The 12584-nt window shown below is 51.0% G+C and overlaps 1 protein-coding gene across 1 annotated transcript; it reads left to right on the top strand.

Moving 5' to 3' along the window:
• Positions 1 to 3030: 3030 nt before the first annotated feature.
• RAB25 (RAB25, member RAS oncogene family) lies at positions 3031 to 9685 on the top strand. The gene is made up of 5 exons (XM_072984041.2): positions 3031 to 3181; positions 6255 to 6450; positions 7722 to 7915; positions 8525 to 8605; positions 9508 to 9685. The coding sequence occupies exons 1-5, from the start codon at positions 3142 to 3144 to the stop codon at positions 9651 to 9653; spliced, it is 657 nt and encodes a 218-aa protein (XP_072840142.2). The 5' UTR covers positions 3031 to 3141; the 3' UTR covers positions 9654 to 9685.
• Positions 9686 to 12584: the final 2899 nt, after the last annotated feature.

Here is a 12584-nt window from a genome sequence, read left to right as displayed (position 1 = left end):
CTTCAGAACACGGCCAAAGAGCCCGAAAAACCCACAACAACCATTAGATCCCGGCCGTGAAAGCCTTCGCGAATACATTCAATAATATTCTCGTTTTCATCTATTCATAGAATTCTTGGTTTTGACTCTTTCTTGCCAGTACGCCCAATCCTTCCGAGTCCCCGGAACCGAAATGAAAAAATATAAATATAATCACAGGACGCCAGTAGGCATAAAAGGGGAGGGCCTTCCTTGGGAAACACGGACGTTTTCTAATTAGGAGGAGGTGATCTGATCAAACATGGTTCGTTAATGAAAGTGGTTTGATTTTAGCTCCACACATGGCCTACCTCACAGGGTTGTTGTCAGGAGAAAGGAGGAGGAGACCCACATCCACAATGCAGTGGGGGGGGGGGAAGGATCATTTTCCTTAAAAGAATCCTGGAAACAAGGATTCTTAACACAAGACTTCCACACGTGTATGTTTTTCTGGGAACCTCAACCGAGGCCATAAAGGTTCAAAGCCAGGGATGTAAATATGCCGTAATTTTGCATGCCTGGATATTTTCTGTTCTTTTGCTTCATTTTTCAAGCAAGGAGCTTCTCACGGAAAGGCATGTTGGAAAGTCACATGGCATTTAGGAGACCCCTGCAGGCTTAAATTTTATATTTTTTTAAATGTGAGCTTTCTTTCGTGCACAAGTCCACTTCATCAGACAGAGGGAGTGGACTTGGGTCCATGAAAGCTCACATAAAAATATATATAAAAGTTAGTCTAAGGTGCTACCAGGTTTTTAATCTTTTTCTTGCTACTTTTTTTTTTTTTTTTGATATTGTTTTCATCTATAATGGTTACCCGGACTAACGCAGTCGCTACGGAGGTGGCACCTCTTGAGTCTTGAAGAAGGACCTCCATAGCAGAAGAAGAAACGACTTCACGTCTCTGACAGATTTTTTTTCCACAAATTCTCCTTCAGGAAAGTCAAAAAGAACTTTGCTCTTTGGCAGCTTTGAAACCATTGCCGTTCCGGCCCTCATCGGGTCCTTCTGTGTTCTCAAGTTACTTCCCCTCTTATGGCGACACTTAAAACGAGTTTTCGAGGTATCTGAGCTATTTAAGGAGTGGTTTTAGCTTTGCTACACACATACACACACAAACACTGTGTGACTTTCCACAACAAGGCAAGGATTGGCAGACTATTCCCTGCTTTTTTTTCAAATGCAGTTCACTTTTGACTTGCAAATAACTAGACTTATATATATGTTCTCAGGCACAGAAGAGGCTGGAAGATCAAAACCCCACTGGGGCCAGACTAGATGACCCTCAGGGTTCCCGCCCGGCTCTCCAAAGCGACGCTGAGCGCTGGGACGGTCCCTCTTTACCAGCCACCCCCTCGGGTGGCCTTTCCAGCCTCTTCTGTGCCCGAGGCTCTCCCCCCTCTTCCTCATTCCACCCCTTCCTGTCTAACTGGATCCCTCAGTCAGGTTTAAGGCAGGGAAGCGTTGCCATAAGCCGGAGGTGGCTTCCTCGGCGAGCATCCGAAGGTCTTCCCGGAGACCCCGGGCTCCTTGCAACTTCCCAAGAGAAAGCGGCACATTCCTACCTCTTAGGGCTGGGCGGAAATTCCTTGAGTGACTTGATCCCGATTCCTCCATCCCGTCTTGCATTTCCAAGACCTACGGAGTCGAAATCCACCCTCTGGAGAAGGAAAGTGGTTGGAGCGAGGCCCAGAAGCCTTGCTTTGGGGGACTACAAACCCCAGCATCCCCAGCCAAACCCCCTCCGTTCCCTCCTCCATTCCTCTCAGGGCCCGAGTTTCCATCCTTCGGGTCGCAAATGCTGGTCTCCCAGGAGAGCTAGGAGGACCCCTAAGATATGGGGGGGGTTTCCTGTCTTCGTAGACCTCACTGGCTCAAAATCCAGGAAAGCATCTCTAGGACCTCGAGTCACAGAGTTGGAAGGGGACCCCAAAGTTCATCTAGACCAGCCTATCTTAATGTTTTGACTGTGCTGTTTATTTGTATTTTATTCTTTTTATTTTTCTGTTCTGTCCGATGGTATTTTAACGGCGCTGTTTACGCAGGTTGCAAACTGCCCAGACGGGGCGGTATAAAAATGAAATGAAATCAATAAAATAAGACATAAATAAATTCCTCAGGACCTCAGTCAGAAGATCACACCTGGCATTTCATTCAACAACTTTTGGAAAATCCAATCCTCTGCTCTGGGTTGGGGGGGGGAACTGCTCCTTTGAGCCCAGCCGAGTCTGATTCGGAGGCAGCTGGAAAAAAAAGGCGGAAATAAACCATTTGTCGGTTGCATTTCAACATCCTTGTTTTGCCAACGACTCTGCTAAATATTTACACACTCTCCTTCAATACAGCAGGAAACAAAATCCAGCCGTTAAAGGTTCAAGCGCCCTGCCAAGGAAGAGAGGTGGCAACACCGCCTGGCGTTTGAAACCTGTACAGGACTGCTCCTCTCTGGGCATTTTCCAGCCTTCTCTGCCCTTTCGTTGACCATTAGTCCCTCTCTTTTCTCTCTGTACCCGCCACGTGTTTCTTGGCAAAGTGCGGTGGCAAATTCTTTTGATGAGCCCTGAGTTCAAGAGCGGGCATTCCTCAGAGGCAGAGGCACCTTGGCAGGGAAGGGAAGGTGGCAACCCACCGGGGAAAAGCCCCTTCTCGCTGGCTGCCCCTTCCCCTAACCCGGAGGTGAGTCTGTCCCACCTGTCTCCCCCCTCCCTCCCTCCCTCGTGCGCCGCGCCCAGGTGAGGGCGGGGCCGCCTCCGGCCGGACTAGCGCAGCCGCCGCCGCCGCCCCTGTGACTCAGGCGGCCGAAAGAGCTGCCCTCTCCCTCCTCCCTCTTGCCTCCTTCTTCTTTCCCGACCTGCCCCCCCACCTCGCTCAGGAAGGGGCCCCGCCCGCTTGCTCCCAGCCTCCTCCTCCTCCTCCTCTTACCTGCGCCCAGGTAAGCCTTCCGCCCACTTTCCTGCCTTCCTCGTTGCCTCCCAGCCTCCTGTGGCCGAGGGAACACCGGAGCCGTTCCTCTCTCTCCTCCACCTACCTCCCCCCACGCGCCCCGAAGTCGCAAAGGCAGGTGAAGGGTCCCCGCAAGACCACCCCCCCACCCCACCCCAGGTGAGGGGGCCGCCGGCCGCCATGGGCGCCTCCGAGGATGATTACAACTTCGTCTTCAAAGGTGAGCCGGACCCCTTGGAGCCCCTTGACTTTTTTTGGGGGGGGGAAGGACGGGAGGGGGTGAGGGTCGCCCTCCCCTTTTGTATTTCTTCCAATGGGGGGGGGGTCTCTCCGCGTTGGGAGGGAGGCAGCCAAGCCTTTGGAAGGGTCTCACCCTGAGTCCATATCCTGTTGACTGGGATCTCTCGTCCCTTTCCGCCCCCCCCCCAAGATCAAGAAAGGCGAGAGGGGGGGGTCTCCCGGGCGGTGGGAGAGTCAGGAGGACTCAAAGCCTTGGGGATCTCTGGGTAGCCCAGACTAGGTGGCTTGCCCACCCACCCACCCATGCCAGGCTTCCCGTGCCCCTCGGAGCTTCTTGGCAACCCTCACCAAGGAACGGCTCTCACCCCTCCATGATTGCAAGCAATCCCTGTTTTCAGGCAAAACATGCAAAGTGGAGGCGAAGAGCCATTAAGTGTACAAAAGACCCGCTCTTTGGTTCTGGATGCTAAGGCCCAAGCTGGCTGCTGAGGTTTTGGGGTCCTCCTTCCTGGGGTGTGGGGCCGGGGGGGGGAACGCATGCTTCCAAATGCCCCCCTGCCACCCACAGGAGGGTTCTCCTCTCCATCCTCACAGCAGCCCTTCGAGGTGGGCCGGGTGGTGGTCGGGGAGTGAATGTGACAGACCATCACGATGTTTTTATGGTCAAGGGAGGATTTCAGCCCCAGTGTCCTGAATCCTAGTCCGATGGTCAGAGCTGGGGAAGAGAAGGTCCCGGCCATCGCTGGTCAGCCAGGAGACCATTTCCTGAAGGCAAATCCACTCGGCTTGCATGAGTTTGAGCCAGATCCACCTGCGCCTATTTGCATACGAGCCATATGTGCCCCTGAAAGGGGGGGGGGAGGAAGGCAGCCTTCCCGTTTAATTGCAAAATAAACAACAAGGCGGTTAAAATCCAGCCGCCTCCCAGTGGAGAAGAGCAACAACAGCCGGCTGTCCGTTTAACCAACAGGGCCCGAGGGCCCCGAGGCGGTGGTGGGTCCCTTTCCTTTCCTGGCTTCTTTTAAGCCATACTTGCTCTTAGCCGAGGCGTAGTCGTCCTTCGGCCTTTTAAAAACTGATATTGTTATTAGCAAGAAGGCCAGGGACCCACCCCAGGCGGACGGCGGCGAAATTAAACGGGGTGCTGCTCAAAGTGAGGAGAAAGGGGTCTAATGAAGGATCGTTAATTGATCCGTCTGCTCATTAGAGGAGGCCTGGCGGCCGGTTCGGGGCCCTCCTCTGGCCCACATCTGGCCGAAAGCTTTGGCCTTCTCTGGAAAGGGCTTGCAGTGGGCTTGTTCCAGATGTTAAGGGGGGGCGCGTCGGAAAGGGGTCCGTGTCTCTCGCGCCCACAGGCCCGTTTCCTGCTGGCAGAGCGTTGCAGACTCAGGCCATCCCGGGGAGCTTGATGGTCCGCGCAATTCGTGTGGTTGGTGACTTGAACCCAAGCCCAATCATGATGTCCAGCCACTACGCCCCACGACATTGGGGGGGTCTGGCAAGATTCGTTTCAGGCATTTTCCCTGCCAGGTGTGCCAAAGCGGCCACGCATGTTGTCATGCCCCTCAACTGTCTTAGGGGCTTGTGTGAGCCACCGGTGGCTCTGCCTCGGGCGGCCAAATATCTTGGGGCAGCCCCTGTAACACGGGGGCCGGTTTCTATGCAGCTCTGCCGGTTTCACGGACGGACGGCTGGGGAGCCAAAGAAAGGCCCGAAAGGAAAGAAGGAGGTTACGCTAACAAGCCGTTAAACCGGTAAGCGGTTAAAGGCCGCCCCGGCTGTTCAGCCGCACAACGCACAAAAGTTAGGGCACCTAAATGCTTCTATAAAAAGGAGAAGTGGGTGGCTGTTTATCTTCACAATCCTTCCTAGTGGAATGGCTGCTGATTTACACATCACTGGGAGGGGGGGAGTGGAGAAAGAAAACACCAATTTGCATGAAATCAGACATCTAAATTTGTGCATCCAGAGGCAAAACCTTTTTTTTCTTAGAATTCAAACAGAACGGCTCGCACATGCATGGAAAGACTCGGTGACTTGTGTAGCTCTTAAGTCTGCTCGTTGTGGTTTTTTTCCTGGGGGGGGGAATCCCCCCCAAAAATGGACGGTACTTTCAAGTGGCTTTTCAGCCTAGAGCTTTCTGGGAACCGAAGTCTTTAAAAGAGGGAATTCACCCCTTCAGCCTTTATCCAAATCTCTCTTTGTTATTTTGTGGCTTTGGGCCTGGCTCACCCCTCCCTCTCAGAGATGCAGGAAGACCCCATCCGTGGGAGAGGCTTTGATTAAATGGTAATTGGTGACCTGTTCGGTTATTGCTTCTCACTTCCAGTCCGGCTGGACTGGCCAGGTCAGTAATTTGCAAAGATAGCACAGCTTGGAAGCTTATGTTTTAAAAAAGTAATTGCTCCATCCAACTCAGTACGGTGCACAAAAAGGAACTAATTGCTGTTACATTTGTTGAACATGTAGCTTTTTGCATTACTTATTTGCACAATTTTCCAAAAAAATTTCCCCCAGTCACTGTTTTTGTTACTTTTTAAAAATATCTGCCTTTTTCTTTGCTTGCTTCTTGTTATTGTCACTTTTTAAAAAATACCTTTGAGTCAGTAAGACGGTGATGTAAACGTCGAAAGAGTCCAATCCAAGACACAGACCGGGGAGAAAATGCGGTGGGCTTAAGAATGTGACAATCAACAGGTTTCCAGAGGTGTCGTTAAAAATAACTTTCCAAAGTACTGTAATTAAAAAAAACTCTTCCTACCACGTCAGTAGCGTGGCTTTGTCTCCTCTCTGGGTGTTACTAGTGAAATATCCCCTTCTTATATACTCTGGTTCCCCTCTAGGTTAAATTGTTAAAAGTTAACTATACTGTATTGCCTTCCAGCTCTGCTGTGATGATGGTTTGCAAAGCAGTGGTGCCCAGGATGATGGGTTTTAGCCTGTAACTCACTATCTGCAATTTCATTTTTAAGTGCGCATTGTATTTTGAATGCCCCTGATCTCAATTCCAATATTATGGCGTGTAACGCAGTGTCCATTCCTGCCCCCTTTAGTGGTCTTGATCGGAGAGTCTGGCGTCGGGAAAACCAACCTGCTCTCCCGTTTCACCCGCAATGAATTCAACCACGACAGTCGCACCACGATCGGGGTGGAGTTCTCGACCCGCACCATCCTGGTGGGTGACGCCCTCGTGAAAGCCCAGATCTGGGACACGGCTGGTCTGGAGCGTTACCGTGCCATCACTTCAGCGTAAGTAGAAACAGGGTATGGGGTAACGAACGTGGAGGCAGCGCTGTGTAATGGTTGCAGCAATGGGATTCAAGAGATCTACTTGTGCGTGGAGTTTGCCAGGTGCCCTAGGAACATTGGCTCCCAGACTGATTTGTCTCACGGGATTATCACGTGGATTAAGTACAGTGGTGCCCTGCATGCCGACAATAATTCGTTCCGTGAAAATCACTGTTTAGTGAAATCATCGTCATGCGAAATGTGATTCCCCATTGGAATGCATTGAAACCCGTTTAATGTGTTCCAATGGGGAAAATACCTAGTTGTCCAGCGAAGATCGCCCATAGGGAAGCCATTTTGTGTGCGCCGATCAGCTGTAAAAATGACTGTCCTGCGAAGCATGGGTCCGGAAAACACAGGGCAGCCATTTTGCGAAGCCAACGATCAGCTGTAGAAATCGTCGTCTTGTGAACAAATGGTCCGCGAAGCACGGACCAAATCAACATCCAGCGAAAACTGCCAATTGAAATCACTGTTTTGCGAATCGCTATAGCGATCACAAAACGTCATCGTTATGTGGATTCATCGTTTAGCAGGGTCGTCGTCTAGTGAGGTGCCACTGTAGATGGAAGGCCCATCTACCATCTCGAGCTCCTTGAAGAACTGGGATAGAAATGGAACAAATAAATATCTAAATATAAACCAATAGATAGTTGTCTTCGTTGTGTGCCGTCAAGTCAGTTCTGACCGACGATGAGCCTTTTCAAGGTTTTCCGGGTAGAGAAGACTCAGACGTGGTTTTCCCCTTCCTGTCTTTGGGCTGCATCCTGCTGTGGTAAAGCCACCCAAGCTACCTCTCAATCAGTGGTTCCCAACCTTGGTGTGTGTGTGTGTGGGGGGTGTCCCCAGATGTTCCTAGACTACAACTCCCAGAAATCTCCTGGCCAGCACAGCTAGAAGTGAAGGCTTCTGGGAGTTGTAGTCCAAGGATACCTGGGGTTACCCAAGGTTGGGAAACCTCTGCTCTAAATATATGGATGGATGGGTGGGTGGGTGGGTGGGTGGAAGGACGGACGGACGGACGGACGGATGGATGGCATCTCAGGATATACTGGGCTGTTCTGAAGCTCCCATAACTGATTTTGGCCGGTCCGCAACCCCTGGCGGAGCTGCCTGGGCCAGAAATGGGCCAGAAACGGTGGATCCCTCCCTTTCTCCCTCTTTCTCCTTCCTGCTTCTTTCCCTGCCCGTCCTGTTCTGACGCCTCCTCCTCCTCTGCCCGCCCCTCTCAGCTACTACAGGGGAGCCGTCGGCGCCCTCTTGGTTTTCGACATCACCAAGCACCAGACCTACGACGTGGTGGAGCGCTGGCTGAAGGAGCTGTACGACCACGCCGAGGCCACCATCGTGGTGATGCTGGTGGGCAACAAGACGGACCTGGCCCACTCCCGGGAGGTGCCGACCGAGGAGGCCAAGATGTATGCAGGTACGGGGTGGCGGGGGGGGGGGGGGTTAGGGGGGACAAGCAGGTCTGAGGCTTCAGTGGGGCAGGGATGCTAAGCAGGGCTGAGGAATGCCCCACGCCTCTGGGAAGGATTCGTGTCGGTCTGCCCGGGAAGCGGAAGCGACGTGAAGAAACGCAAGATGGTGGCCTTCTTGGTTTAAATGGTTCTCCGATGGATCCATTGATCAAGTTTCCTCTGCCTTCCCATGATAGGTTAGCTAGAACGGAGGGGGGTCGGTTAGGCAGGCTTCTCTGGGGCAAGAATCTCTCCTCCCCAAGCTCTTTCCTAGGTGCAAACGAGCATTCTAGAAATATATTTAATATTGTCATTTGTAGCACGGTTTCGCGTAGCGTTCATGCTTTTCCCATGTGGTTTGCAGGCACTTTTGCTGAAGCCGGTTCTGCTTCTTTTTTTTTTGAATCGGCCCCCAAAAAACTTGTTGTTTTCAGAGATTACCACTCAGAATATTGCTGCGCGTGTGTGAAAAGATCCATGGGATTTCTTGTCTTCCCTCCCGACCCCCTTTCCAAGAGGGAGCCGAGATCTGAAGGGAGTTTTGTGGTCACTCTTTTGTCTCCCCCCCCCCCCAGAAAACAACGGGTTGCTCTTTCTGGAGACCTCAGCCTTGGACTCCACCAACGTTGAGCTGGCTTTTGAGACCATTTTGAGAGGTACGTATGGGTTCAGGCCCTTGGCGCATCAAGCGTGGTGCGGAGTGGAAGCTTGCCTGCTCCTTGCTCTGAAGTTGCCGTGACCTGGGCCCCATCGCAGTCTGAGCCCCCCCATCCCTGAATTCGGGATGTCTCTTGCAACTCACGCCTGTGACCCCCAATATCCTTACAAAACCCAGTTTTGCCCCCCCCCATGAAGAAGCTCTCTTTCAGCCTCTAGTGGGCAATTTAATTTAAAAAAAATGGGGTTTTGTGGGACCTCCCGGGGTGCTCGGGTCCTTTCAAAAGGGGACCCCCATCTCCTGTGTTAGAGCCATCTTTCTCTACTTTTTTTTAAAGGGCCAGCAGACACGTTACACCCGGGGTCTGCACTCGCTGTCTGTTGTTCCAACACAGCTCATTCTTGTCCCTGCCTTTACTCCTGAGCAACGGCATTTCCAGAATAAATGTTTGCATTTATCCACAAATTTGAGAAAGAAGACGTTCGCTCTGAAACAAATGCGTTCGTTTCAAAGGCACCTATGTTTCAGTCCTGTTATATTTCGCTTTTTGTCCCGTCCCGATTCTACCTAATTTTTGGAAGCGGTTTAGCCTGTGAACGGTGACCCCCCCTCCGGCCCCTCCAGGGAAATCCAGGGATCCTCTGGGTCTAGGAAAACCTCTGGCCGAGGATCCCAATAACTCTCGCTGCCCTCCAGATCTGGCCATACCAGGGAAGAGGGACCCAGTGGCTGCCTACTCATGAGGAGTCCACTTTTGGGGTTCCGAAGAGGGACACCTAGAGGTGTCTCGCTTTCTTTGGGAATGGTTCGGAGTCTGAGCGGCCGGCTTCCTCGTGGGTCACCGTGCCACGAATCCAACTTCATATTGGGATTTCTCTATTTCTCTCTCTTTCCTCCTAGATATTTTCAACAAGGTGCAAAAACAGAAGCAGAAAAGTCCCCTGGACAACGCCGGCAACACCGTCCCGCTCTCTGCCGAAAACCCCAACGCCACTTCCGCCTCTCAGCCCGTGCAGGGAAAGAGAGCTTGCTGCTTGAAACTCTGAAGGATGCCGTGGGGGTGGGACGTGTGTGTGTGTGTGTGTGTCTCGTCCATCATGAAAACTGGGATTTTGGGGGAGAGAGAGGATCATTTGCAGCCTCTGTATCCGCCCAAAAGGGAAGGGTCCAATCCGGTCAATATCCCAACTGGAGAAGACCTCTCGAACCTAGCAGGGCTTAGAGGGCCGGCGTGGGTGGGTGGGTGTGTACGTCGGAGTCTCAGTCCTGAAGCTCCCCAAGTCTGTGGTCACCACTCGATCTTTTCGGCCTGATCGACCTCACAGGGTTGTTGCAGTGAGAGTAAAGCAAAGAGGAAGGCGGCCTCGAACCCAAGAGGTAGACGAGAAATACACCCCAATATAGACACCTAGCCTTAACGGGGTCCTCTTCATTCTAGGGACCTGACCCAGCCAGTACTAACAATCGGGTTTACCCCTTGTGCATCCATGTAAAAAAACAACTTACAGTAGGACCCCCGCATCTGCAGGATCGGTATCCACTGATTCACTTATCTACAGTCTGAAAATATTAAAAAATCAAAAGAAAAATCCTAGAAATATATATTTCTAAAGGTGAAGTTACCAGAACTGGCCAGTGGAGGGAGACAGAGACCATGCTATGTATAGTGTTAGCTATAATCCGCATTTTTCAGCATCCGTGGTGGGGCTTAGAACCAATCCCTCGCGGATACAGGGGTCTGACTGTATTTGATTTGATTTGATTGATTCTATTCCTGCCTTCTGGTCTTCCAGGAAACCTTAAACTCAATCTCCTAAAATGTTACGGTTGCCTGCAACCCTGGATTCATCCTTACGACTAGTCCATGCATACTTACCCAGGATTACGCCACTTGAATTTGGGGGGGGGGCTTCATGTCACATGATCAGAAAGTAACAGGGCTTACAGAGTAGACCTTTGGTCTAGATGGGCGGGATAGAAATCCAATAAATAAAAATACAAAAGTTCCTTTTTCCGGATTGAAAGGTCCCAGATTTCCCTCCACCAGCCTAGCTCCTGGGAGTTACAATCTTGAGCTGTTGTGTTTTTTTTTAAAAAAAAGAATTTTCCCATACTCTAGGAAGGGGTTGTGATGAGCGGGTGGTTTGATCAGGACTTGAGTTACTCAAGAGTAGAACCTGGCTGCATTTGGTGGCTTTTCCTCCATAGAAAACGGAGGGTCCTGGTGCCTGCGTAAAGCCCACTGCGAAATGGGCTCCCTCGGGAGGGAAAATGGCATATATATTTTTTGGTTCTAATATGTTCTCCAGGGAGCTCAAGCAGGAAGAATTTTTCCACGACGACCCTGCGAGGCAGCTCAGGCTGACGTGAGGCTCAGGGTTTGCCCTCTTAAGCCGAGTCTTATCTCAGAAGGCAAACCTCTCCCCCCGCCAAAAAAAAACCACCATAGAAAAGAATTAAGAGGTTTGTTTTGGCTTCAGCATCCGTAGACCGAAGGTTTTGTGGGCCGCGTCTGACAAAGTGGTCATCAAGCTGCTGCCTGCCAAATTGATGGAGACTCTGTGATTTAGCGTCTCCAGACTGCTCAGCTCTTGCACACTCAAGTGTCGTGGCTTCCTTGAGGTAGTCCATCCACCTCGTATTGGGGTCTTCCTCTTTTCCTGCTGCCTTTTCACCTTTCCTCGCAGGAGGGTCCTTTCTAATCATCATCTTGTCTTCTCGTGAGAGGCTCAAAGGAGGACAGCCCCAGTTCCATCATCTTCACCTCCAGAGGGAATTCAGGTTTGATTTGATCCAGAATCCACTTTGTTGCCTTTCTGGCCGTCCAGGATCTTCCACAAAACTATTATGAAGCGAAACAGAAGGTAGCATCCGCTCTCTGTCCAAATACAGCCCTTTGGGTCTTTTTTTTCTCCTTGGGGGGAAAAAACAACCCTTTGCATTCTCCCCAGTTTTAGGTGGGTGGGGGTGGAATTCAAGATCTTATCTCCTGTTCTTAAAAATTCTAGACTGGCAGTTCGGAGACAATAACATGCCCCCAAGAGGCAAGCAAATGATGTTGGGCATGAAATGCCACCTCTGTTCTAAGTCTTCTTTGCATGGTGGTTTTTATGCTTTTGGAGGGTGGTGTGGTTAGAAATGGGTAAGTGGAGGTGGAAATCTCACCCTGACCCACACCCAGAGGGTGCCTGACCCAGAATCAAGCTTAACTGGATGGATTTCCTTCCAGAGGACAAGAGCAGCCGCTTATGGGAGCGGAAATGTGCCCGGATATTGCTCATGTAAATTGTATAACTTGTATGTATTTACAGACGAAATATTTTGTAAATAAATTGCTCTGGATTATGCGTGCCCGACTCGTTTATGAGCTGGTTGATGTTTTTGGAACGAAGCTTAGGGCTATTAAATATTCCCTTTTTATTATTAATAAAATATTTTTTTTAATTTATTAATACTGAAGATGTTCAGTCTTAAAGGGTTGAAAAACATGTTTGCACCGGTTGATCCTGGCAAAACAGACTTGCAAGGTTTCTTCTCTTGCTGCAAAGGGAAGACTGGGAGGATGAGAGACATCATCATCATCATCATCATTTTGGAACCGCAGGGCTGGAAGGAGCACATGGAGTCCAGTCCCCTACATAGGGGAATCGAACCCCCAACCCAGGGACCTAAACCACTGAGCTAGCTAGCTAGCTACATTACTGAGCCCTATTCTGGATGTTTCACATCATCCTCATCCTCTTAGAACTGCAGAGCGGGAAGGGACCCTAAGGATCATCCAGTCCAGCCTCAACCGCGGAGCTAACCTGACCTGGCTTTCCTTCACGGCGGGCTCTATCCAGATTCCGTGGCAGATGGGCCTTGCTATCCGTGCTTGTGCGCTTAGGGGATGCTGGGGTTTGTAGTCCAAAACCCCGCTTCTCAAATCTGCCGGCCGGCTTTTTTAGGGCTGGCTCGTCGCGGCTTTCGAGCAGCCT

This window comes from Pogona vitticeps, chromosome 15, assembly GCF_051106095.1.
Source record: "Pogona vitticeps strain Pit_001003342236 chromosome 15, PviZW2.1, whole genome shotgun sequence".
Classification (NCBI taxonomy): Eukaryota; Metazoa; Chordata; class Lepidosauria; order Squamata; family Agamidae; genus Pogona; species Pogona vitticeps.
The sequence above is the reverse complement of the archived record's forward strand: the minus strand, read 5'-3'. Positions and strand labels throughout refer to the sequence as shown.